Source organism: Anarhichas minor, unplaced genomic scaffold (genome assembly GCF_050575085.1).
Source record: "Anarhichas minor isolate MPS153535 unplaced genomic scaffold, ASM5057508v1 ptg000017l, whole genome shotgun sequence".
Classification (NCBI taxonomy): domain Eukaryota; kingdom Metazoa; phylum Chordata; class Actinopteri; order Perciformes; family Anarhichadidae; genus Anarhichas; species Anarhichas minor.
The window spans coordinates 12,305,649-12,330,807 of record NW_027466463.1 but is presented as its reverse complement, the minus strand read 5'-3'; the positions used below and the strand labels follow the sequence as shown (position 1 = coordinate 12,330,807).

Genomic DNA, 25,159 nt, shown 5'->3' with positions numbered 1-25,159 from the left:
TCAAACCAACACCTAAACACTCATACACACACACACACACACACACACACACACACCACCTAAACCCAGAATTTATTAGAAACTCTTGATGGAAAAAAAGAAAGCCCCCAGCTTCCTGTTGCAGCTTATTTCTCCTACCTCAGTCATGTTCTCCCTCTCCTCACACTCAAAGGCAATCCAGGTGAATGAAAACAATATTTTCATTTTATGATCATCCGCCATATCCCACCCCAATAAAAAAAATATAATCAAGTAATCAAAGAATCAACAGAATAAAGCACACACATTGGTCAAGGAATTAAAACAACGAAGGCAGCTGATGAAAATTAAAATAGAAATTATACAGAAGAGTATAAGAGACAAAAGCAGCAGTGGAAACAATGCAGGCACAAAAATACATGTGATGGTGAGAAAAAAAAACCCACAGTCAGCTAGAATGGCCTCCAAACACAACCCCCCCCCTCTCTCTCTCTCTCGAGAACAATCCACTGGCAGCCCACCTCACAAGGGGCAACTCTCTGTGTCCGCCAGTCCACTTTTAGCACAGACGTACCCTGATACATGCCGTACCGAGCGCAGTACGTTATGATGGCCTGGCAAGGGATTTGGTGCCATCTATTGTCAGCCACGGCAAACTGCCACTAAGCATGACATCCAAGAGAGTAAAATCATCGGTTCAGGGGATCAATTTCAGAAGCACACGAGGTTCGAAGGAAACAGGATATGAAACCCAATCATCACAGTTCTCTGTGCTAGAACATGAAACCTTTCCCTTCATCCTGTTTTGACGATAAATGGCAAAAAGATGGTAGAGCACAAGGCAAAGTTAAGAGTAAGCATCCATCGTGATGCAAACAATTGAGAACGTAACCCCCCCCCCCCAAATAAATACTAAAAATTATAAAAACAAGAGACTTGTAAACATATTCTACTTTGATGGAAGTCAATGTGGTGTCATGCATGTCATCTGGGAGGCTGGGGCTACTTCCGTGTTCGGGTGTCCGGCTGCCCTGATTGGAGACGTGCGACGGTGAAGGCGTGGTGAAGAGGTGATGAGCTCCTCCTACTCGACTTTGACGCCCATCTTCTCTGTGTTTAGTAGGTAGAGGCTGTCGTCGATCAGGAAGCTGGAGGGAGAATGAAGTAAGGATCATTTATCTCCATTAATAACCCTTTTAAGTCTCTCCTTTCATACACACCTAAAATAAACAATTTCTTTATTTATTTCAAGGCAAGAACATAAATCTTCTTTTCTTTTCCAGATACTACATGAAACACACAAGTCAAAGCACTCGAGGGGACGAACCTGTAGAAAAGGAAGTGCACTGGTATTGTGCTGAGGTGCCACACAGCGTGAGCATCTAGGACCCAGAGCATTGGGGGGAAGTCCAGCAGCTCCAGCAGGGCCAGACCATGAAGCAGCAGCACCACCAGGCCGCACTTCCACCAGTATGGCAGGGTCCGCCGGTTCTGCCAGCACCAACACAGCCACCACAGGAGGTTCACCATGCCTTTAAAGACAAAAACAGGGAATAATGACGTTAGATAAAAGCAATCTTCAGTGCATCAGTTGTGAGAATTTTAGCGGTGAACTTGATGACTGAGGATCTGGAAGTTGTTCTAACTGCAGACTGAAAAATGTGTAATTAAAAGTAATTGTAAGTATATACAAAAAAAGTACAAAGCAGCTACAGAAAAAAATAACACAACTATCAAAATGAAGTTATTACAAGCAGCCAGATATGAGCTTTAATATGACTCTGGAGCAGCTGCCGTACCGATGGTGACGTTAGCAGCCATGTTGTAGCCGTAGTCGAAACTGACAAAGGTCAAGAAGGACACATGCGAGGTGAAGGCCAGGATGAGCAGGACTCCCACCATGCTGGACACCACAGGTCGCCTCAGACCCAACGTTCTGACAAAGACAGTGTGAACAATGGATTAACAGACAGTATTACATTTTACATTAACCATAGCATAAGAGTCCCAGAAGATGGTTTTGTCTTCCACTTCAGGGACAGAAGCTGCGACCATGTTTGATCTTCTATGACGGGACAAATGAGAACATTTGTAGGAATATCTGTTTAAAAGCTTACCTGACACAGCATAGGTAGATGGAGTAAAGAATGACCGCTGTTGCACAGAAATAGTCCATTTTCTGAAAGAGAATATCACAGAGACAAAAAAACATAATCAAAAAAGACTTATATGTTCCTGAAAACATACGGCATCAGTAGTGGCATAAGGCGGTTACTGATTAGCTCAGCAATAAAACACAACATCAGTCTGTCAAAGGATATTTCTGCAGCTTGCCCCTCCGTTTATAATAAAGCTATCTAGGCAGTCAACAAGCATTACCTCTGTGAGATAGGTGTCCCGAGTGTGAAAAACTGTGGACCAGAACCAGGCGTTAAGAGAAACCTAAAGAACAACACAAGCACTTGTTAAATACGCATGGTACATTTTGTCATGAGTGTAAAGACACAGTAGTATGTGTGTGTATGAATTTGTGCCAAGTTCTCTCCATCTCACCAGAGAGAAGGCGTTGATGGTGTGGTACATGGGGCTCTGGCGTGGCACCGTGCTCCGATAGCGCAGCAGCATGAGGAGGCAAGCCAAACCATTGAGCAGGGAGGCCAGGGCAGAAGCTGGCTCCTCAAAACACAGGAAGCGCACAAATGGCCACTATGAGAAATAAAATGTATTTCACATTTGACTCATATCGGTTAAAAACAACAACAACACTGGAGCACTTGTTCTAGTCTGGCCTTGTTCTAATAGAATCTACTGATGCACACACGGGCCTCTGTAAGAAGCACCAACCTTGCCGTGGAACTGTGGGACCGTGTACCCCTCGGCCTGGTAAAGGCCCACGGTGGTCCACATGCACTGATAGCGGCAATCGTCGCGGCATGTCCAACCTGCAACACCGGAGGGAGGAGCACAGGTCATATCCATCCAAGTTCAATTCAATGGGTACAAATATTCAACGATAAAACGCATTAAAATACTACCGTATAGAACTGAAACAATTAGTCAAATGACATTCGTTTTCAATGGTTGAAGTATTTTTTTGGTTTACTTCTCCAATGTGAGAAATTGCTGTTTTTCTCTGTTTTATATCGATAAGTTAATACATATTTTTGAGAACTGTTGCTTGGGCCTTTAATTGTTTTTAATAATTTTATAGTTGATTAATTGAGAAGATAAAATAATGGTTAGTGGCAGCCCCTAAAATGTGCACTCCTTATTTGCAGCTACAGAGAAGGAGGCACTACTTTCGGGTTTCTCTTTTCTGGCTGGATTACACGGTATCAACTGCTTCTTCTTTTCTAAATGTTGTGTTTTCTCACACTGACTCACTATACATATGCTAATGATGGACCGAGGGTGGAGTACAGACAATACAACATACAATAGGCCTCCTGGGACACCTTGCTCAGGCAGAAAAACTGGCTTTAAACTCTCAAACAGTATCACACATGAAACGTCAAAGATGAGACAATATACTGCAGATTGCAGCCATGACCTACGAAGCTAGATGGATGAGTAAACGCATACATGTTAACTGTTAGCAAAGATAGGCAATGGGTGAATTTAGCAGGGTGTTATCGCCAAGTATATTGGGTAACGTTACTCTGTTTAGAAATATACAGACTAGCAGTTAAGCTAAATTAGCTTAATTTACCTACCAACAACAACAACTCACCTGTGAGCGCCATATACTGCGGCTGGGCAGACTGAAAGCCCCGTAGCTGATCTCCGGTGCAGTTAGTCCGGACACATTGCTTCACACAGTCTCGATACACCGGCTCCTTGTCGCCTTGAGAAGACTGTACGGTGGTCACCGACATCAGGAGCAGGACGACAGTGGCCGCCACAGCGGGAAGTCTGACAGATGTGCAGCGGGGCAGCGCTGAGGCCATAGTGGTGGCGGTGGGTCTCGGCCCGTGAGGACTCACAAAGGCACGGCGGGACGACAGCGGCATCGATGGCTTCCACAGCCGACGGTCCACATTACCAGAAAGCCATTACTAGTTAGTGGTGACAAACCGGGCCTGAAATATGTTACAGTTACAGTACGTCCATTGTGTTCCCCTGTTCTCCTACCAGGGTCAAGTTTCACACTCGCACATCGTTTCCGGCCGCCATTTCCAAAATAAGACATTCACTGGTGGACGTTTGTGGTCGCTTTCATTTTGAGTAACAAAACATCAAGTTATAGCTATAGTATCAGTAATGTTCGGTCTAATATTTCCAATTAGCTTTAAGAAATAGCTCTTGTTTTGCGAGTATACCTATTTACCAAATTCAGTACCGGTATTTTGAATTTACATATTTCTATTTTTTATTTTGAAGGCAGAACGTTTTGTTTATTATTTCTACTTCCTGTTTTGATTTCAGCGTCACCGTGTCACGTGATTCATTGATCTGTTGATTTTGTGAATGCGTATACATATATTAAATGGTTGTGCGATATAATATATTTTTTTGTTTATTACAGTATAGGATTTTGATACACTTGAAACTTGTGAAAATAGTAAAAATAATAACAAAAACAATAATAACTGGTGATAATACTAAAAATAACAATAACAACAACAATAACAATAATGATAATGATAATATGTAAAGTACAGGTAGAAAAAAATATCAATGTAATTTATGATGTAACATTAAAATATACGTTGCCAGTTAAGCAAAAGGAACTGTTTTTAAATGCCAGGGAGCCACTGGTCCAAGACCAGTGTAACATTAACAGGTGTCTTCCCTGCTGTAGAAAATGCCTCATGCTTTGAATATGCAAGTATTTTCTCACTGTGTTTACACACTCATTCATCACCAGTCACTTTCCACCGCCTGTCAACATCAGTGTTTTGCAAATGGTAAATAAACAAGCCTTTTATGTAAATCAAGTGGTTCAAAGCAGAACTATCACTTACTCCTTTTTGTTTGAACCCGTTTGTGAACCTCAGATATAAAACTGTTTGTCAATCACTATGACTCTAGATGGATATATTGTATGCAGCTACTATAAACATGGTGACATATAAAGTATTACATTGTCACACTGTATGAGAAATGACACATTTGGTATACTTTTTACTTGGGGATTTTGATCACTTATCTACATTTTTTTTGGTCCCCTTTTAAAAGCAGGCTAATCAATCCAAACCTTGATAATGCTTCACCGTGTGCATATTACAGTCAGTGCTCGACAAGTCCAGGGTCAACCAGCAGTGCTACAGTATCATCCACGCTCCCATTTAAACCAACAGACACAGTGTAATACGAAAGATGGTGGATTTTTATTTGTACTTCTTTATTCGTTACAGACAAACACAGTCACAACAGGAGGAAACAGCAGTGAGCGGGAGGAGGAAGAATCATGAACAAAGACGTTTTACTTTTGTTACTTTCCTTCCTGCTGCCCACTCACCAACTTTCACCATCTCTTTCCCTATTTACAAGATTTCGAAGTTAAAAAAAAACATGTTTTCCTATTTTTCACTGCAACTTTTCCCTTTCATCCTGTGTTTGAGAGAAGGAGCGACGGATTTAAGAGTGGGGTAGGCAAACTATTATAGTTCAGTACTCACGCTCTTTTACTGTGCACTCCTCTCTATTGTCAAACAAAGGGACAAATCCAAGAAACACTCTATGTCAGGTTGAGACTAACAGACCACTTGGGCCAGGCTGCTTTACTTGTTTCAAGCAAGTGACTGTGCATGCACCACAGCACCCAAGAGACACTTCTGACTGACCGCTGTATACACCGGACTGCATTATGAATACACGCTGCATGTACTGTAGGTATGATGCACGCACTGCTGGCCTCAACACAGAAGGACAGAATGAATGATGGGGGGAAAGAAGGAGAAACAACAGGCCGGGACAGAGATAGAGAGAGTGTTTCGGTGCCACAAGATTATTTTGTATTGAAAATAATCCCATGTCCCCCTGTTGGTGCTCACACACAAACAACCCACACGGCCTTCAGTCCTCTCACTGAGTATCTCAATAAATGAGACAAGTCTTTTTGTAGTGAGCTGGCAAGCGGAAAGAGCGGGCCGGGAGCGCGGATGTGTGCAAGGAAGCCGCGTGGTCGGAGAAGAGGGGAGTGAGTAGATGGAGGGTCGAGTGCGGGGTTTTAACGGTGGTAGAGATCTTGAGAGAGGTGGATTTTACTCCTCCTTCTCCTCTCCGTGTGTGATGACGTAGCAGATGCTCTTGTAGTCCACATTTCCAGCCACATCAGGGGGGAAAGCAGCCCACAGGTTGGTCATCTGCATTGGGAGAGGTTAAAGACATGGCTTACAACCCTGAGCAACTGAAGGCAGAATGGAAATATGGGCGAGACAAAGACGGTTTAGCTCACCTCCTCAGCGGTGAACCTGTCGCACTGGGTGGTCAGGAGCTCCTCAAGGCTGGAGAGAGAAAACAGAGAAAAATACATCAGATTGTCTATCTTGATTCAAGATCACCACAAAGAGCAAAGGCTGTTGTGATAGACGGTAAGTCAAAAGTAAAGCCCTTACAATTCCTTCTTGATGAAGCCAGTGGCCTCGGGGTCCAGGACCTTGAAAGCGGTCACGATAACGTCCTCGGGGTCAGCACCTAAAAGTAAAAGCAGCCAATTAGTCTCAACTATAATAATAATAATCTCATATTAATCCTGAATTATATCAAGCTTCTGATGTGGGGGAAATGCACGAAATGAGACAAAAAGTGACAAAAGCATAGTTGTCTTGAGCTGCGTGAGTGTCATGCGTTAACACACCCTTCAGCTTCTCGCCGAACATGGTCAGGAAGACGGTGAAGTTGATGGGGCCGCTGGCCTCCTTCACCATGGCCTCCAGCTCCTCATTCTTCACATTCAGTTGGCCCATGGTGGCCAGCACGTCCCTGAGATCGTCCTTGCTGATGATGCCATCTCTGTTCTGGTCAATGATTGTGAAAGCCTGCCGGGGACAGTGAGGTAAGACGAGAGAGGTTAGTCAGTAAATAAAAATGTATTTGATTTGTTGGGGGCTGCACCGCCCACCTCCTCAGGTGACCTTCAGAAGCCATCAAACTATAAACTACAATAAATCAAAGCAGTGAACATTGAGATCCTCACATTTCGCACAAGTCCTGGTCATAAGACTTGCTCATGATGATTGTATGCGTGGGACAGCCTGCCAACATAAACGTGTGAATGTGGAGGCATTCACCTCGCGTCCCACATAGCTGGGCGTAGCACCCAGTGAAACCAAAGATGGCATTGCAAACCTTTTGGGACTTGGCAGCTGCTCCACCACTTGTCTTTCTAAGGTGTTAAAATGGTCTCGGAATGTGAGACAAGCCCATTTCGACATTTAGGGAGAAGGTATTGATTACAGCTGTCAAACCCCCCCCCCCTTTCTTTTTTTGTCTTGTGGATAAATCTGATGACCCTGTGCCCAATGTTATTCCAGCTACTGTCGCCATTGTATTCTCTTTTCTTTATACCTGTACGCAATGTTCAAGTTGAGGAAGGTACTAAATTCTTTAATATTAAGAAAAACGTTCTTGAGGTACCAACAAAACATTTGTTTTCCTATTTCTCTTCCCTAAACGTAGACTAAACTTTAGGATCTCAAATGTTTTCTTGTTCTTTCTACTTTGAGCCTCTCTTTCCTGCTTTGGCTAATATTACTGTCCATCAGCTGTTGGGCGGCATTCCAGTGGGGTCACAGAGCAAGTGTTTCGAGATCAGAGGAGGATTACTGAGCTACTGTCATCGGAAAAACTCTGATTTAACGTCCTGTCATGCTGACGGGGACATTCATGCTTTCATGCAGCCACCTGATGAGGTCTATATCTGCAGAGGTCAAATGATACATGCAGTCATGGCAGTGGACAATATGTCCCTTTTCTCACATGGCACAGAAAGACCTCAATTTGTAGTGCTGGAAAACTTTAGCTTTGAAGTACGAGAGATGTGATGAAGAAAATGTTACCTCCTTGTACTCCTGGATCTGGCTCTGCTCAAACATGGAGAACACGTTGGAGGATCCACCCTCTCCCTGCTGCTGCTGCCTCCTCTTGGCCTTCTTGGGTGCCTGGGAAATGAAAGGTAAAATACACTTTAAAACATACAAAACATCAATCAAACAGACTTCACTATAAGATGCAGTGATCCTGGCTAACTCGAAGCGAAAGAAAAACAAATAGGACGGCTGTCAGGCATGAGAGGTCAAAAGCAAATGGATGCAAAGGAGTCCTAAATTGCTTGTTTCAGTAACTTCTCCATCCGTATTGTGGCTGAGATCAATGAAAAGATGCTCAAAAAGTGTAATTTTCATCCCAATAGTTTTTTTTCTCCATAAAACAAATTTATTAATTTTGAATCTATCACCCAATTTAGAGTCAAGTACAATGTAATGGTTTTGGGGACTACTATAATAAGCCAGTGATCCCCCAAATCTTTTTTTTTTTTTAGTAATTCATCACGGTTAAGGTTTGAGATGTTTAGCTCAAACCAGCAGATAAAGTTAAGACTGGGTCCAAATCCACAGTTTGGGAGAGACTGTTTCGTGGTCTGTTGGTAATCCAGATAGCAAATGTATCAGTGATGCTTTCATCTCATCACAGATCCTAGACAACATGGCCACACTCACCATCTCTCAAGTTTTTTGGGGTTGTTGGTGGTCAAGAAGAGAAGCCTACGCCAAGCCGATGGGACTGACATGTAAGCACCGTCTCCTAGGGGCCTTATATACTAGCCCACGGGGGGCTAACTTTAGCCACACCATCAGGTTTGGCAGGAAAACAGAGCTGAGGGAAAGTAAGAGAAAAGGGGAGGAGTGAAGAGGTGGCGGGACGGATCGGCTTACCGATGCTCCAAAATAGGCCCCAGGAGTCTTGGAATGAGGTGAATTCAATGCCAACACGCAGTCCCGACTTTGGTGTCATCTGTGGACTAATATGGCCAAACTGATAGGACATGCTGAGGGACAACTGATCTGCCTCTGAACCCCTCTTCTTCTTCTTCTTCTTCTTCCTCATGACACACAGAGTCTTTGTTGCGGCTATTTTTGTTTCTTTTATATCCACCGTGAGAGAACAAAACCCAGCGTATGATGACAAGCTGCTGCTGCTCTTCTTCCTTGATACACACACTCACACACACACACGTATGGGATTAACAGCAATTAACAGACTCAAACTGCTCAAGGTGCCAACATGTGTTTGCAGTTGACATATCCTGAAGTCATCGCCTGACTACATGATAGGTTTGGTCTGAGGTTGGTGCCCGCTACCAGATCAGTAGTGGCCAGCCGGGTTTATAAACAGCGATGAAACCTGAAAGCAGTTGGCTGATGGATATTGGTCTTGCTCCAGCAATGACACGCGACTACTAGGCCTCTTCAAACACTGACCTTGCATCAATGAGAAATGTAAACAGTCCTTTTAATACCGACACTGGCGGCAGGAAATACTTTCAAATTCTGTTTGCTTTAAATAAAAAAGTTTTTAAAAAAAGCTAAAGACAGCCTGCTGGTTTATCTTTCATCTTGTTTTGTGTCTGGTCGAGGTGAACCATGCCAGAAACCTTTAGAAAATAAAGAAAAAGTTCAGAACAAGAATTCTGTTTCATAGCACATGAATGAGAAATTCTCAAATATTGAATCTCTCTCTGTAGAAGGAGGTTCTGTTCATGTCTGTTTCTGTGACAATAAGTCACATGTGTGATGGGAAACAACAAATGATGATTGGACTGAATAAGCAGCTTTGGGTGCACTAATTTGGGGTGCTCCTGGAGGTTCCCAGTATAGTTGCTTTCGAACAGGACGACAGTATAGCCCACCCGCTTAACTCCATATATGAGCTCCATAGGCTGCCATCAATCACACGTATGTATTGGGATCCAGCACAAGTGTGAACCGATACTTTGGGACCAATTTGCCGGGTTTTTTTTTTTTTGTATTCTGGGTGTTGATTTAATCTGATCCTAGATCCTGCCACTGATTATTAAAAATCCGAGATCGTTATTTGCAGAGAACGAAGCAAAAGTTAAATCCTAAATGAAGAAGGTCGCGGGCAGCACAGCAGACGCCTCAAGTATGGGCTTGAAGGTGACAGAGGGAGAAAGAGACCAAGCTCTGTCAAAGACCATAAAACAAGACAGCTGTAGAGACTGAAATAGCGCTGCCTCCCCCCTCCATTCTCTTTCTCAGCCATTTTGAGTCTCTACTAAAATTCAATTCAATAACACTTTACTGATTAACAGGGCTCGGTATCAAACCTCACTTTGGTATGAAAAACAAGCAAGCAACAAAGCCGGCATCAAACATCCCGTTATCCTCTTTATTTATCATTTGATCAGTTTAGGCACTGATTTAAAATCATAACTTGGAAAATTTCTGTCCATTTTATTTTGGCTTCTTGTACAGCTGTTTGTGTTTGTGACAACATTGAACATTTGCTAAATGAAAACAAGGCTTTTGTAGAGAGGCATGGCTATATGTCGTAAAGGTTTCAGAAAAAGTATCATTTAGGTATCCGTACAGAAACTCAAGTCAAATGTAAGGAAATGTATTAAACTATTTAATTTTATGTAACTGTTTTCTTTTTCTTTATTTCTGCAATCATGGAACAAAAAACTTGTCAGGTAAAGATCAATAGAGCAGTAAAAAATAAGCAAAAAATAAACAGTATGCTCTCGAACAAATATACACAAATAAATCTCAACAACAACTGTTGTAGTTCTAATTCCTATATACAAAATACTGTAGCTTAACGAGGCAACCACAGGTATTGGATTTAAGGTTTAGATAACGTTTAATTTGACACTTATCCAAAATCGATTAAGTTTTCATCCCGAACAACGTCATTGCCTTGTCCCCTCTTCGACCAATCAGCAATCAGTTCCTTCACCTCTTTTCCAAAATCTTCATGCAACTTGGTAAAGTCCTCCTTGGTGCCTAAACAGACCCCTGACCAGTCCCTCGAAGGCAGAGCAGGAGTGTTAACAGGCACAACATTGGCGCTCCTCTTGGGCCAGAGTTTGGGCGATCTCTTACTGGCTGACTTGGACGAAATGGTCGTAGGTTGAAGCATCTGATTGGAGCTCAGGCTGGGTCCTGCCCCCACACCTGCTGCTAGATACGAAGGTAGCGATGCAGGCAGTGTGCTCTGATGGGCTGCAGGGTATCCCGCTTCTGCTGTGCTGACATTCGGCATGAACGGGTTGGCTGGTTCACTGGAGAACTCCACTAATGCATCTGAGGAAAAGAGTGAATGAGACAAGCAGAGAAATGCGTAAATAACAGCTGACGTTAGAGGCTAAAGCTGCTTACCCTCTTTTTGTTTTCTTGTATTTTAGAGTAACCACTTCATTTAGCAAGGCTGCAAAATCAGAGGATAGGAAGTGGAAGTAACACTTTAACTATGACCAGCATCACTCTTGGCACACTTGGCACCAAAATGTCTCTTTCTAAACCTAAACGTAAGGTTGAGCCGGAGCCCAAGACGGTTTCAAGCGGTGGAAAACTGATCATTCTTCCGTGGCCTTTAATGAGACTGCTACCTGTCTCATTCCTGCCCCCAAAAAAGATCTCCCTAATGCATTAAACATGAAAAGTAATTCCATTAATTACATATTAATCACTACATACTGTAGATGCATACACCTGTATTATATAATCGTTGACTTACCATCAGAGTTCATTTATACAATTACAATCAAATACAACAAAACGACAAACTACACCCTCAAAAACTATGACAGAGTTGAAATAACCCCTTTTAAAATAAAGTTTAAAAAAATGTAGATTGCTCCAACCTTGACTCAATGTGTTCACAATGTCTGCGACAGACTGACGTTATGAGATTATGACGTCTGCCTACTATGTGCCAAGATGTGCATGGCGTGTGATGTGGAGGCTGTAAACAGCGAGGCCTCACACAGCTGCTCTCTGGAACACAGGCAGCTTTCTTTCTTCCCCCCCCCCCCCCCACAGACAGGAGGAGACACTCCAGCCTGTCTGTCTCTCACCTCTGTACTTCTTCTCCAGGTCCATCACCAGCAGGGCCAGGTAGCTGTGGTTGGCCGACAGCAGGGCTTTGATCCAGCTCTCCTGACTGGCCTGGTCCTCGGCAGCAAACTTGTACGTCCGCAGTCCCGGCTCGCTCCACACCAGCGAGAAGGCGAACTGCTCCTCGGACTCGCACAGCTGGACGGTGCAGCCCTCCAGAACAATCACTCCTGTCACGTCACGGTCAGCCGGCCGGTCCTTGTAGAAGAGGAGGTTCCCCTTCAGCACGCACCAGCGCTTCTGATAGGAAGTCTTTCTCTCGCCCTGTGTGACAATTGTGCCAACTGTGGTTTACTCACCCATGTACGAATTAACTCAACTTCTTACATAACAGTTGGTGGTGAAATAAGTTTTATGAAATACACCAAAAAGGGAAGTGACATTTTTGTTGTTTTTATTTGGTTCTATGTGCTTAGAAATTCAGAATATTGGTCATTATTTTTGAAAGCTGTATGGATTAACAGCCTTCCATTCAAGGTATCTCTGTTCAATTTCACGTACCTGATAATGATTAATTATAGCGTTGTAATATTTGAATCCAAATGATTTCGTGCAAAGCACTTTGTAACTTTGTTTTGAAGGCTGCCTGTCAATAAAGTTTCAAATATTACAGGCAATTGTTATTGTTGGGTGAGTAAAACCTCAATTCCCTTTTGTTAATTATTGAAAAGGCAAAAAATAAAAACATGTGGGCTGCTTCCTCTTACATTTTTGTATTATTATTATTACTTTGTTATTGTATTTCCCTACCTTCTTAGAGAGGTACCCTTCTTTGTCCACCTGTGAGGTGCAAGATTCAAAATAGGTGACAATTCTTTCATGAATCTTCATTTCTACATCACAGGCTGCTTTCACCTGAACCTGCAACATAGACGAAACAACAACACTTTATCCTGGGCTACTTACCCATTTATTACTAATGATGTCTGTTCATAGAGAACTAATAACGAGCTCAATAATTCACACAGTTAAGCTCGTGTCTGTGGGCCAAATACGTCTCCAGTGTTGCAATAAGGAAACGCTCCACATCCACCGATGTAATACTTATAAACACTACACAACAAGGCGACACCGGCTATTGTCGGTAATAGATGGAAACATGCCGCCATTAATATCTCGCCTACTGTTTTTAATGCGGTGACGTCTTTTACCGTCCGTGTTACCGTCTGTTACCCGTTAATACGTGACTCGTGAATTTCGGTTTCCGTTTGTAAAATGTTTAACTTTAACTTGAGAGAAAGTGCGAGCGCAGACTATTTCTCTACCCCACATGGTTCTTTATTGCTCACCTTTCAGAAGTGTGTAACGTTGTTTCAGGTTCCTCCTCTGGGTGTGTGTCAATCACTTCCTGGTGGCAAGGTGAGGGCAGCTCCACGTCAGCTGAGAGCTAAGTCAACCATAGAGGAACTTATTTTATCCGAAAGACAATTGTGTTATGATGAAAAGCATAAAAAAATAATGTAGCCTATGTTACACTGTCATTACACCAATAACTTTATCTATAAATGTCCTTTAGAAAAATAGCTTAAATTAACAAGTACAAGTATCTGCTAAACCAGTCTGGCATGGTGGCCCCAGACTTCCATGGGCCCCATTAGTGCCTGTCAGTATCTGTATCAATTGGTTTAGTAGATTTGATTTATTAAGTAGTTAGATCATTTGAACCAGGAGACAACCAAAACAGGTTCTGCATCATCAGGTCGTTTTGTGGCTAGTATTGGGACGAAATAACGTGTTCGGATTTTTTTTAAATTGCATTTATTTTCCATTATTTGTTGTAGGAGCCGTGTACAATATAAAGTATAAATGAGGACATTTGATGTACTGTACTTGAGTCAGTGTAAAGCAAATTTTCATAGTAGGTCATATAATGAAGCTGCCATGTGTGCGACGCACTGCATGGATAATTGACATACACAATGCACAGTAGATGGTAGTAGATGTAGTAGGGACATATGTAACTGGCTACAGCTGGTGGGGGGGTAAATAACTATTATGAAATCACTAATATCTGGTGTGTAAAGTCAAGTGCGTGCATGTGATCATTTCTCACACATTCCAGCTGTATGACATTATTTGAGGTAAAAATCACAAACAGCCACAGGGGGGATGTAAGGCGATGTCTGTCTAAAGAATATAGGCTCACTTGGCCTTTTGTGGTGGTAATAAATAAATGTATTGTTTTGTTGCGCAAACTCTATTTTCCTGGCTTTTATCACTAATAACAAATGAAATTTGCAATAAATATAGCGAGCTTCAATAAGTCTGGAAAAATCAGGCAATTTCAATGAGAATCATGCTATCCAGATTTGAAAAAGTTTCAATAATTGTCTTCACAGATGTGTTACACAATATAACACACCGTCACCTTACAATGTTTCAACCCGCTCTTTAGACCAAAGGCTCAATGGATTTAAATGTCCAAAATCAATAATAGTTGTTTCAGCAAAGTAGAGATGCACTAATACGGCTTTTAACATGTTAATGTCTTACGTTTCCCTTCTGTGTTGTCTGCCACATTACTGATTATGTTATGCATTGTAAAACAAATAAGTTGACATTTAAAGTTGCTGAATAAAATGTGCAATTTACTCATGCCCATCTTAAAAGCCCTGCACACCCCCTGCAGGTGTCTTCACTTATTCTGGTTGATTACACCTCTACTCAAGTTGAGGTTAAATGGAGTAAACAGAACTAGGTACAACAGGTACAACAAAGCTAACAGGAGAATGACAGAGTTCCACTAAGTCCTGACATCTAATCAGCCACAGTAATTGAAGTCACCTGTATGAATGCATCACGGCTGTGGAGGACCTTTAAGTGTATTTCTTTAACATTTCTATGAGGTGAAATTCCACAATTGACCAAATTGTGTCAGCTAACAATATTAGAGAGATATACATTTATGTACCGATAGCATCAGTGCATCTCTCTCTGTAAAGCTTCAGCCTCTTTGGTTAAATGATTACACTCTACGGCCTTGTTTCATCACAATCAGGAGGGACAAAAAGACGAGCGTAACCAGCACACAACTGGCTACACACCAGAACAGCAAGAAACTCATTGTAACACACTACAGTTCCAAAAGAGTTACAAGAGACGAGCATTTCAAAGTGTTCTGTTGCTTATAATTGCAACTATTTCTAAAATGAAGGGCAAAGTCCGAAAAAGATCCTTCAGAGATTCTAAACAAAGTGTGCTGATTCAGCTGATTTGCAGTCAGTCTAGCATAACAGTCATTGCTGTTGCTCCCTCCACACTTGCTGCAACTGTAAAATCTCTCCAATGTGGATCTTCTTATGTCTTTTCAGGTTCTCCCCCCGACTGAAGCTCTTTCCACACTGGCTGCAGTAGTACGGTTTCTCCCCTGTGTGGACCCTCTTGTGTTTTTTCAGGTCTCCCGCCTGACTGAAGCGTCTCCCACACTGTACGCAGCCGTACGGCTTCTCTCCTGTATGACAGCGTTGGTGGATCCTCAAGTTCCCGAGCCGGCTGAACGTCTTCCCACACACGACACACAAGTGTGAGTCATCTCCCCTGAAGTGCTCCATCCGGAATTTTCTCCCATCAAATGCAGCCCTGTGGGTTTTTGCAAAGCCATGCCTCCTAGATAGGGCATGTTTTGAGTGGACAAAGACGCGCTCGCAAGGCTCGCCACCAACTTGCGACCCGGGCGTCTCAGCAGAGTTCTGACGAGAAGAGTTGCAGCTTAAATCTACGCATCCACCATATTGTTGTTGAAGAGACGGCGGTTCTGACGCTGTGCAGTCTGTCAGTTCGAACTCTCTTTTGATAATCGCCAGGTTCACCCCGAGTGAGGCTCTCGAGTGAGAGGCGCACGCGTCATTGGGTGACACGGCACTGATCTCTGTGTCTGCACTGTGTGCTGTGCGGACCGTCATTGCATCCTCGATAATGTGTGTCGCCACCTCTGGTTGTGCTGTGCAATGTTCTGTTGTTTGTGCGGAGTTGCACTCAGCTTGTGGTTCCGTGTTATTGTAGCTCTCCTGTGGTTTGAACTCCTGCTTCACGTCATGGTCAGCTTTGTGGCTGCTTATCAGGTTTTGCTCGGCGAGAGGGAGGTCCAGGTCCTGCGTAAAAGAGAGCATCCAATCCTGCTCTTGGCTCTGCGTGTCTTCTTTTTCTTCAGGTAACGGACTACTTGTAGGTAGAACAGCTGTGAAATCAAGACCTGAAAGAAGAAATTGTTATATTTGAATAAGGAACTCATGAATAACACAACCGCGACCCGATCCCGGATAAGCGGACGACGATGGATGGATGAATAACACACTTCAACCAGTATAGGATAGTAGCATTATCTATGATTCAAGGGAATTGCACTTGTTACCCACCTATGCTCGATCTTGTTATCTTGTCCTGAAGCTCCTGCAGCCTTCTCTTGAGACTCTCGTTCTCTCTCTGTGTTCTGGCAGTTTTCTCCTGGTACTCCGTCACCGTCTCCTTCACCGCCCCCAGCACCTCATGCACCGCCTCAGTCAGGAGCTTGGCCACTCGAGCATTCAGGCGTTCAAGTTTAGACATCCTGAAATAAAACGAAACTTAGGGTTAAGAAATGACTGTAGACCGCATGTGCAAGATCCTCTGCAAATGGAGACATACGTATACAACTCTTATTGCATAATCCTGTGTGACAGCACTACTTCCTATTGTTCCTATTCACAAACTGCACTGCTGTGTTTAACAGGGGAAATGCATTAATAATGTAATATAAATAAAACTACTTGTCTAGGCAAAGAGAGTTACATGTGTGTTTAAATATACATCCAAATCCTAAATCTAGAGTATTAGCATTGTTATGCCAATGGTGTTTCCAGCATTTCCATGTTACTCTTGACATTAAACGTTTTACATTGATAATCTGATATTCTGGTGGTCATTTGTACACACCAGGGTCGTTTCTGCCTGTTTTAAGTTATTGGCAATGGGGCTGTACATGAAACAAGTAACATGTTTGCTAAGTATCACACTCTGATCGGCATATCCACTGAGAGGTAATGTTATGTTCAAGCTAAGCGGTTTATGTCACTAACATCAGAGGATACGTATAACAAACACGTGTTGAATGACCGCTACTGTCAGTTCGCTAGCTAACGTTAAGCATGTTCAGAGCCGCTGTACCTGCAAGCTAGCTTAGTCGTGAAGTCAGCAGCTACACTGTAACGTGGGTAGCTAACGTTAGCTACATTAGCTAGCTAACTCGGTGCGTTATCCCCTTTAACACTTTAAACAAACGCGTCATGTGGTTACTACGTTAGCAAGACTTTTCAGTAAGTTTCAGGTAAAAGACAGTTCAAGAAAAAACTGGAAACGATAAAGCAAAACACAAATCGGAACACAACTCGTGACCCCCGGAAGAAGACCCTCGTTACGTCTGCTCTGTGAATCGGGTGGTTTTCAAAATAAAAGAGTTTGATACATTTGTGAGTTTGCATATCTATGTAAATATTATATATATCTTTATTCACTTGACATCTGATCTCGAGCAGTTATCTTTGCCTCCTACTGAAGTATTCTGTTATTCTGTTGATAAAACGAGAAACTTTGTTGTCCTGTTATTTTATACATCCAACAATTTAGTAACTAAAATGGCCAACCTCCATGCTTAGACGTATCCAACACAGTATGCATATAAAATAGTGTTGTTGTTTTATACCCATCGTTAAAATAAATAAATATACAAGTGCTACAGTAAAAAATAAGAAAAAACATTTTATGTAACACAGTGTGTCAGTTACATATCTAGTTGGATACTTCTGTTGCCTCCTATGCATACATGATAGCACATCCACAAGCACATAAAGCTGCACAGAAATATATAGAAATACACTGAAATAATTTACTTAACCGCATCAAAATACAATATTTATATGCAAACTTAACTTACAAGAATACACAGGGTTTCTTGGTGGTGGCTGAATGACTGAGAAAGGCATGCACAGCCTCGTCAAACACCTCATCCAGTACATGCTGGTTGATTGAAGCACACTCAAGATATTTCACAGCCTAAAGGTGCTTTGCCATCTTTGTTCCCTGCTGCTTGGTGACAGTGGTCTGATTCTGCTCTCCCAGTTTCTCCTGATCAACATATAGGTCACAGTAGGGCATTAACCTCTGGATGCCGTTTGCGCTTGACATTCTCATAAGATGTTTGGCTCGCAGCAGATTAGCAGATGATGACATTGGCTTGGGTGTAGCAGAGGGGGCGTAAATGGTCGTATTCCTCCCTGCCAGCGGTGTCCTCAAGGTTCAGGCTGACAGTCTGGCCATCTACATTCACCTGGGTACTGTATGTGTCATAGAAACCTGGTATGTACTCCTCAGGAAAGATCTTTTTGATGTAGGTGAAGAGTAAATAGGTCTTTCCTACTCCACTGTCTCCAACAACCACGCACTTGACACTTTGCATAATGACAACTTCACCTCAAGAAATTCTGCAACAGAAAACTTGATTCAGCATACCACAAAGGTTTCAAATTAAATTGATTTGTATTTCAATTTCCCACTTCAACATCTGCCCACATTCAACAGACTGTAAAAAAAACTTCTATTATTATTGCAGTGTCTGATCAAGATAATGGTGAACTGGGTTTGATCTGTGTTTTTCAGGCTCAAACTGAAATACAAACTGAATCAAAAAGCTAGCCACAGGACAATATGTAATAATAACTTATGTTTATTTTATTGTTTATTTGTGACCAATAATAGAAACAGAACCAATATCAAACAGACTAAACGTAAAGATCAATCTTACTTGTCAAATATGTTGTATCAGTCTTCTGGCAGTGTGTTTTGGAGCTTGTCTATGAAAAAGTGTAAATAATCGACGTAGTAGGAAGTGACATGTCTGGTTAAGTAGGCCGTCCTTTGAACCCAGCATCAAGTTTAGACAAGATACCCTTTGTTGTGAAGGAAAGAGAAGTAGTTCAGAAATGTTGGGATTGGGCAACACCTTCAATGTTTCATCATCCCCTTTTGAAAAGTGATGCCATGTTTTTCATATATGCCCAGCCTTGTTTAACAGTCAGAGAGCAATCATTCATGATTTATATACTTTCCATGCTGATATGGATTCTCTAAAGGCAGGATTTATTATTGAATTACACAACTGCATGACATCACTCTCGAGACTGTAATTCATTTCACTACCGACAACTAATCAGTCCTGAGAAAGATCAACTTTAAACTTCAATGTTTTTCAACGCACCGACTCACACGGTGAAGTACCGCTCTGCTGCTTTAAAGTTTTCAAGTTGACACACAATGTACGATTTCTTGGGGTGGGATTCAGGTTGTGTCGGATCACTTCACCATAAAGAAGTACCAAATAGGTTTATTTGATTTAGAAATTGGAAAACTAGGCTCGTATGGCAGAAACAGATTTATTAGACTGTGCTTGATACTTGAAACTGTAAACATAACGGATAACTTGACATTGAACGTTAAGAATACAGCACCTTTTAGCATTCTATCTGTAGCTTAAAAACAGGCAGCCCTTTCACTGTCCAGCAATAATATTATAGGGAAAGTCTGGATACAGCAGCCTCACAGATGAGTTTGCTGGTGTTTCTTCATGTTGCTTGAGTGACTAAAACTTTTCCCACAATGACTGCAGCCAAACGGCTTCTCCCCGGTGTGGTAGCGCAGGTGCACCGTCAGGTAGCCCGACTGACTGAAGCGCTTCCCGCACACCGAGCAGCAGTACGGCTTCTCCCCCGTGTGCACCCTGTTGTGTTTCTTGTAGTCGCCTGCGTGTCTGAAGGTGCGACCGCAGAGCGAGCAGCAGTAGTGCTTTCTGACGTTTCTCGGGAACGCTCTCGAGCCCGAAGCGCCTGCTTTCGCGTTTGCTTGAGCGGTGTGTGGTTTTTCTGCTCCGACGCAGCTCGTGTCGTTGTGTCTTTGGGACAGTGGCTCCTCGGCCAGCCTGAGGACGACCCCCGACTCGTTGTAGAGTCCAGAATGAGCTCGAGGAGGTTCTGGGTTTGGTCTGTGTGAGGGTGTGGCGCTTGTACCATCATAAAAATAATTTGTGGTGCGCATGGCTCCTTCGTCCAACACAGGCTCTACTTTCATTTTGTGACCGTGTTCAGACATTGTGACCGCAGTGATGGAGCCCACATGGTTGGAAATTGACAGTCCCTTCTCAGTCTCTGTCTTAAGAGCCGTTGGATTGTTCAAGTCATCCCCACTTAGATGCGGTCCTGTCGTAGGGGAGAGACAGGAAGTGGCTAATGATGTGACGGATGCTTCATAGTCAAGGTGTTTGAATGAATACGAGGGACAAATACCTGCAATGTCCTTATCAGAGCGGATGAGTTCAATGTCCTCTTCTTTCTGTTTCTGCTCCATCAGACGCAGCTCTGCCTCATACTGCTGGGATGCACGGGAAGTTTGTGCCACAACTCCTGCGTGACAACAAAGATGGCAAAGCACAAAAGAGAGGAATTGAAAGACTTAAAAAAAAAAAAATCTAAATCAATATTTCCGGACACAAGTCTGTCTTACCATTGCTTTCCAGTTGTAACTTGTCCTGCAGCTCCTGCAGCCTCCTCTTCAGAATCTGGTTCTCTCTCTGCGTCCTCGTGGTTTTCTCCTGGTACTCTGACACAGTCTCTTTCACCACCTCCAGAACCTCCTGCACAGCCTTACACAGCAGCTTTTCCACTCGGGCATTCAGACGTTCAATTTTGGACATCTTTATTTAGCTGATAGTCAGAACAAAAAGAGAATATGAGTCGATCCGAGTGTGTATTTCATAGATATTTTTGCAGGAAGCTTTCTATCAATATTACAGATGTATACCAACTATCAAATGCTCCTTTATGAAAACACCATAGACGACAGCTATAACTGCAGCGATACAGATTAATCACCATTAGCGCAAAAGCATATAAAAAACAAAACATCTCACTATGTAATGGGCTGAAACAATAGTACCGTGCCTTAACTAAATCAAAAGCAGCATACCTTGAACCCAATGCAATTCCGTTTAATAACGTCGCAGTCGATGATGAATCCCAGATTATCTTGTGGCGATCCAGATGAAAACGCTCATTGTTTACTACATTCCCACTCGCGCAGATATTCGCAATTAGGTTGCAGAATCCTATCTCAGGACGTGGCGGACCGGGAGTCTGTTTGCCATACAGCCTTTCAAGGAGATAAACGCAGTTGGATTATAAAATGGTTTGGCGTATAAATATCCCTAAACATTCGGGTATCCTGTGCACCAAACAATACCAAACACATCATCTCCTTCCTGGCTTTAAGGCGACTTGGCATCTAACGTAAATTGCGTTGCTGCCAGCTAGTGGTGAGTGCGCGAACACATCCTGAATACATCTACAGTCATTCATGCACGGATGGTCTTATAATATGGATTTCTGATTTATATCCCTTAACCTCTGACTCAGAGTCCTGTCACTGATGGGGGAAATTGATCTGACACACAATCACACACACACATTTTTAAAGTTCCTTCTACCTAAAACATATTGCACAAGTTTAGATTGTTTCCCTCATTGTTTTATTTTCTTCTGCACCTCAATGAGGTTAATGACTCAGAGTACACATAGCTAATGAGAACTTATTACACAATGACTTGTCATTTCAGCAACAGATTGCATTTACACAAACTTAAAAAGTGCTTTAAAGGTCTGATTACATGTTCAACCCTTTTCCCTAAATATATAATTTTCAAATACGCATAAAAAGAAGCTGTTGTAAGACTGTTACAATATGGCAAAAAACAGTTCATACAAACGAGGTACATTCAAACAGGGGGTTGCTCTTCGATAGACATTTCAAAGTGAAAGCACATTTCCCCTAAACAGACTGGTACTCATGACTGTCCCTCTAGAGTTGTATCCTCAAACAGACTGAGCAGGTTCTTTGGTTCAAAGTTGGGTCGGGGTAAGGCCTCCTCGGTTCGGACCCAGTTGCGATCACCTCGCTGCGAGGACTTGGTGGATGGTGAATGGCGGCTCTGCGTGGAGTTTTCGTTCATGCAATCTGCATAAAGCTCTGCATGTATGGGGCTTGCACTGGGTGTCAGTGTGTGGCAGGAACCATTTGAGTAGATGCTGGAAGGGGTTTGCGCTAAGTTACAGGAGGACCAATCACCCAGATTTGAGTGAGCAGGTGTGCGGGCAGGACTTCGCTGAGTGTGTCTCGGGGACCCGGGGAGAGGAGTGGATGTGCTTTCCACAGACAGTCTAGATTTAACCCTGTGGAATGGAGGAAATGTAAAAAAAAAAAAAATAAGCAGGGAATTTGACAGAAATAACACATTTAGCTCAAAGCAGTGTTCAAATAATTCTCTATATTTCGCTGTTGTAATACAATGCTCTACCTGTGTGAGAAGGTGGGGGAAAGCTCTGGGTCTGTAGGGTCCAACAGAAACACAGCGTCATCCTCTGGGCTCCCTGAGTCAGCATGCATGGCACTGAGGGGCAGGGTTAGATCCTTGTCCCAGCTGCCCTGAGGAGGAGTGCAGGGCAGTGGCTTGGTCCAGTGAGGCAGAAAGGACAAGTGAAGGGACGACAGGAGTCTACACCCAAAGCACACTACCAACTATGGGGAAAAAGAGCAGAAAAATACAAAAATGAAACATTCAGGGTTGATTTAAAAAGTACACTTTTATGTTTTAGGTTTACATTACATGTAGCGTCCAACAGACACGCACCTGACAGAGGGAGACCAGTGTCAGCGTGGTCTCGGCGACCAAAAGATAGAGGCGCCTCTTCCACCTGTGCTTCCTAACAGAGGGGAGCGCAAGAAGCTCAGAGACCATCGGCCTCTCAGACGGTTCTGGGGCCAGCATCATCCGCAGTACTGTCTGAAGCTCAGTCGAAAGGCCTGCAAACACAGACGGAAAGAGTAGAAACATGAGTCGTATCAAAAGGTAGATCGAAGATAATGGAACAATTTATGAGGACTTAAAAAGGAAGTGGATCGTACCACTGGTTAACTCTGAGGGGAGGCAGCCTTGCCTGAGCTGCTGCCAGCCCTCGCCACCGTTCGGAACCTCCATGTTACAGGCAAGCTCCAGAATAGAAACACCCAAACTAAATGAAAAAAAGGATATTTTGGCACTAATTTAAAACAGATCAACTGGTTACATGTTTCACGATATGATTTAACTTTCTTATTTATGTTAGTTGTACCTGAAAACATCTGCAGCGGGTCCATACTTCCCACGGAGCAGCTCAGGGGCCATGTATCTGGGATCTCCCTCCTGGACGTCGTCTTTTACTTTCCCCTCTACGGACTCTGTGTTCTTCTCTTTGAGCTCAAACAGCAGCCCGAAGTCCCCCAGCTTAAGACGGCCAGAGTCAGTAATAAGAACGTTGGCGGGCTTAAGGTCCAGATGCACAAAACCGCGAGAGTGCAAGTGTTGCAATGCTGAGAGGAGGTCGCACAGGTAGGCCCAGGCTGCAGGCTCATCTGGAAACGAAAAGCCAAGTCAGTACGTCTGGAGCAAGAACATCATGCATTATATGTAGCAAAATTTGACAGCTAATACAACATCTGGGTAGATTTGAATCGCGTCTTGCGGACACACCTGGGCCGGGAGGCTGGTCCTCAGCATGGAGCAGCAAGCTGGTGCTACACAGCTCTGTCTGGATGTACAGTCGGCCACACTCCTCCCAGGCTGCCACGAAATTCAAGATGTGAGGGTGAGGACAGAGGCGCTCGTGGTTCCTGGCTTCCCTCACGCTCCGGTTCCTGTCACTGTTGCCCCTGAAGCGGTGGGCAGAGCGCTTGACTGCATACTGACGGCCATCCTTGTTGCTTTCCACCTAGAAAAATGAAGAAAATGCTGAGGTCTTGTCTTCTTCTCAGGGATCTCTAACAACATATAATTCAATATATGTAATTACATCACTTTCATTAACATATATAGACACATTTTGCTCACCTTGTAGACCTCTCCGAAGGATCCTCTTCCCAGCAGGCCCAAATTAGTGTAGCACTGACTGAAATAGGACTGCTGTTTGCTGGGATCATATACCGAATTCGGAGGGGGAGACTTACTGAGGGAACAGGACAGGGGTGTCCAGGGGGATAGGTGCTGGGGAAACATCCGGCTCAGAGGGGGGCATCCCTTGGATGGCGGCAGTGGGGGCAGAGAATGCGAGAGCCGGGCAGGGGAACAGTAGGATGAGTTGGACAAAGAAGACGAGGAAAAGGGGAGACGGCGTTTTTTAAGGGAGAAGGTCTGCTCCGCGTGGGAGAAGTGGGTCGGAAGCGGGAGAGGCACTCTGGACGCTGTAGTTTCCATCGCCACGGACATCGTTTCGGCACTTTTTCCGCTCCTTTCTTCAAAGATGGAGAGCTGAAACATTGAAAAGAAAAAAATTAAGCACAAGCAACATTGATCGATGAATGTACTGAAATGTGCCATTTTGCACTGCTCATGCAACCTACTTTTTTTTCTACAGATGCTCATCTAAAATTATGAAGTAATCTGTCACACTCAATTGCCAAAGAACCAAAGCAAATAATATTTAACTGTCTCCCTAAAACTGACCAAATTGGATCTGCCAATCTGTTCAGGCACCAAACATACCTGTGTTTAAGTACCAGGAATTAGTGGAGGCTGTATTTGTCAGTCTCGACTGAAGCTTCTGAACAAACTGCTTGACTTGTTGTCGGCCAATTGTCTGATATAAGTATCGATACACTTGATCTATTGGTGGTCAGCTCGTTTGTAGAGCAGGTCTAGCCAGTAGAAAGCTATCGGGGTCAACAGGTAGAACCTGCACGTAACGTAGCTAGGTCAACCTAAGGAACACCCTACTCAACCTAACGTTAGTCAACAACATAATGACGTAACCTCGCTAGCTAGCTAACCTACAGTTAAACAACGTACTGACAGTTCATCCTTACGTAGGGTAGAGTGAAGTAACGTCGTTACACAGACCATAATACAGTGTTAACGGCGGACCGTCGTCAAAAAACAGTGGGGCTCAGCTCGTCAGTGTCCAAATCAAACTGCGGCGTACTCCCCTCGAGCATGTCAACAACGTTACCTCGCGCCAAATTCTGAAAATGATACGTAGCGCTGCGTACTT

At 43.3% G+C, this 25,159-nt stretch overlaps 6 protein-coding genes and 1 pseudogene across 11 annotated transcripts; all 7 read right to left on the bottom strand.

Annotated features, from left to right (window-relative positions):
- Positions 1–314: 314 nt before the first annotated feature.
- pgap3 (post-GPI attachment to proteins phospholipase 3) lies at positions 315–4,135 on the bottom strand. Its single transcript, XM_076093705.1, has 8 exons — positions 3,710–4,135; positions 2,824–2,921; positions 2,533–2,685; positions 2,359–2,421; positions 2,097–2,158; positions 1,779–1,915; positions 1,307–1,511; positions 315–1,127 (listed from the first exon to the last, which is right to left on the bottom strand). Exons 1-8 carry the CDS (start codon positions 3,987–3,989, stop codon positions 1,064–1,066), a joined length of 1,062 nt encoding a protein of 353 aa, XP_075949820.1. The 5' UTR covers positions 3,990–4,135; the 3' UTR covers positions 315–1,063.
- A 1,173-nt stretch (positions 4,136–5,308) lies between these two features.
- mylpfb (myosin light chain, phosphorylatable, fast skeletal muscle b) lies at positions 5,309–8,698 on the bottom strand. Its single transcript, XM_076092804.1, has 6 exons — positions 8,643–8,698; positions 7,983–8,084; positions 6,782–6,962; positions 6,540–6,618; positions 6,380–6,428; positions 5,309–6,287 (listed from the first exon to the last, which is right to left on the bottom strand). The coding sequence occupies exons 1-6, from the start codon at positions 8,643–8,645 to the stop codon at positions 6,186–6,188; spliced, it is 516 nt and encodes a 171-aa protein (XP_075948919.1). The 5' UTR covers positions 8,646–8,698; the 3' UTR covers positions 5,309–6,185.
- A 1,613-nt stretch (positions 8,699–10,311) lies between these two features.
- pheta2 (PH domain containing endocytic trafficking adaptor 2) lies at positions 10,312–14,229 on the bottom strand. Of its 2 annotated transcripts, XM_076093704.1 has the most exons (4): positions 13,352–14,229; positions 12,813–12,923; positions 12,023–12,326; positions 10,312–11,249 (listed from the first exon to the last, which is right to left on the bottom strand). In XM_076093704.1, exons 2-4 carry the CDS (start codon positions 12,891–12,893, stop codon positions 10,819–10,821), a joined length of 816 nt encoding a protein of 271 aa, XP_075949819.1. In that variant the 5' UTR covers positions 12,894–12,923; positions 13,352–14,229; the 3' UTR covers positions 10,312–10,818. The 2 variants fall into 2 exon arrangements, with proteins under 2 accessions (XP_075949819.1, XP_075949818.1); XM_076093703.1 differs by lacking the exon at positions 13,352–14,229 and having other exon boundaries at positions 12,813–12,962.
- A 137-nt stretch (positions 14,230–14,366) lies between these two features.
- On the bottom strand, positions 14,367–17,447 carry LOC142951852 (uncharacterized). Its single transcript, XM_076093698.1, has 3 exons — positions 17,205–17,447; positions 16,418–16,608; positions 14,367–16,254 (listed from the first exon to the last, which is right to left on the bottom strand). The coding sequence occupies exons 2-3, from the start codon at positions 16,605–16,607 to the stop codon at positions 15,299–15,301; spliced, it is 1,146 nt and encodes a 381-aa protein (XP_075949813.1). The 5' UTR covers position 16,608; positions 17,205–17,447; the 3' UTR covers positions 14,367–15,298.
- Positions 17,448–17,966: 519 nt separating this feature from the next.
- LOC142951855 (rho-related GTP-binding protein RhoG-like) lies at positions 17,967–18,492 on the bottom strand (annotated as a pseudogene).
- Positions 18,493–19,451: 959 nt separating this feature from the next.
- On the bottom strand, positions 19,452–21,349 carry LOC142951853 (uncharacterized). 2 transcript variants are annotated; one of them, XM_076093700.1, is made up of 4 exons: positions 21,051–21,349; positions 20,589–20,788; positions 20,372–20,488; positions 19,452–20,284 (listed from the first exon to the last, which is right to left on the bottom strand). In XM_076093700.1, exons 2-4 carry the CDS (start codon positions 20,776–20,778, stop codon positions 19,629–19,631), a joined length of 963 nt encoding a protein of 320 aa, XP_075949815.1. In that variant the 5' UTR covers positions 20,779–20,788; positions 21,051–21,349; the 3' UTR covers positions 19,452–19,628. The 2 variants fall into 2 exon arrangements, with proteins under 2 accessions (XP_075949815.1, XP_075949814.1); XM_076093699.1 differs by having other exon boundaries at positions 19,452–20,488.
- Positions 21,350–21,586: 237 nt separating this feature from the next.
- On the bottom strand, positions 21,587–25,135 carry pkmyt1 (protein kinase, membrane associated tyrosine/threonine 1). 4 transcript variants are annotated; one of them, XM_076093690.1, is made up of 8 exons: positions 25,009–25,135; positions 24,004–24,420; positions 23,647–23,884; positions 23,249–23,528; positions 23,043–23,149; positions 22,768–22,940; positions 22,435–22,655; positions 21,587–22,309 (listed from the first exon to the last, which is right to left on the bottom strand). In XM_076093690.1, exons 1-8 carry the CDS (start codon positions 25,009–25,011, stop codon positions 21,925–21,927), a joined length of 1,824 nt encoding a protein of 607 aa, XP_075949805.1. In that variant the 5' UTR covers positions 25,012–25,135; the 3' UTR covers positions 21,587–21,924. The 4 variants fall into 4 exon arrangements, with proteins under 4 accessions (XP_075949805.1, XP_075949806.1, XP_075949807.1 ...); XM_076093691.1 differs by having other exon boundaries at positions 24,975–25,132; XM_076093692.1 differs by having other exon boundaries at positions 24,962–25,115.
- Between the last annotated feature and the right edge of the window lie 24 nt (positions 25,136–25,159).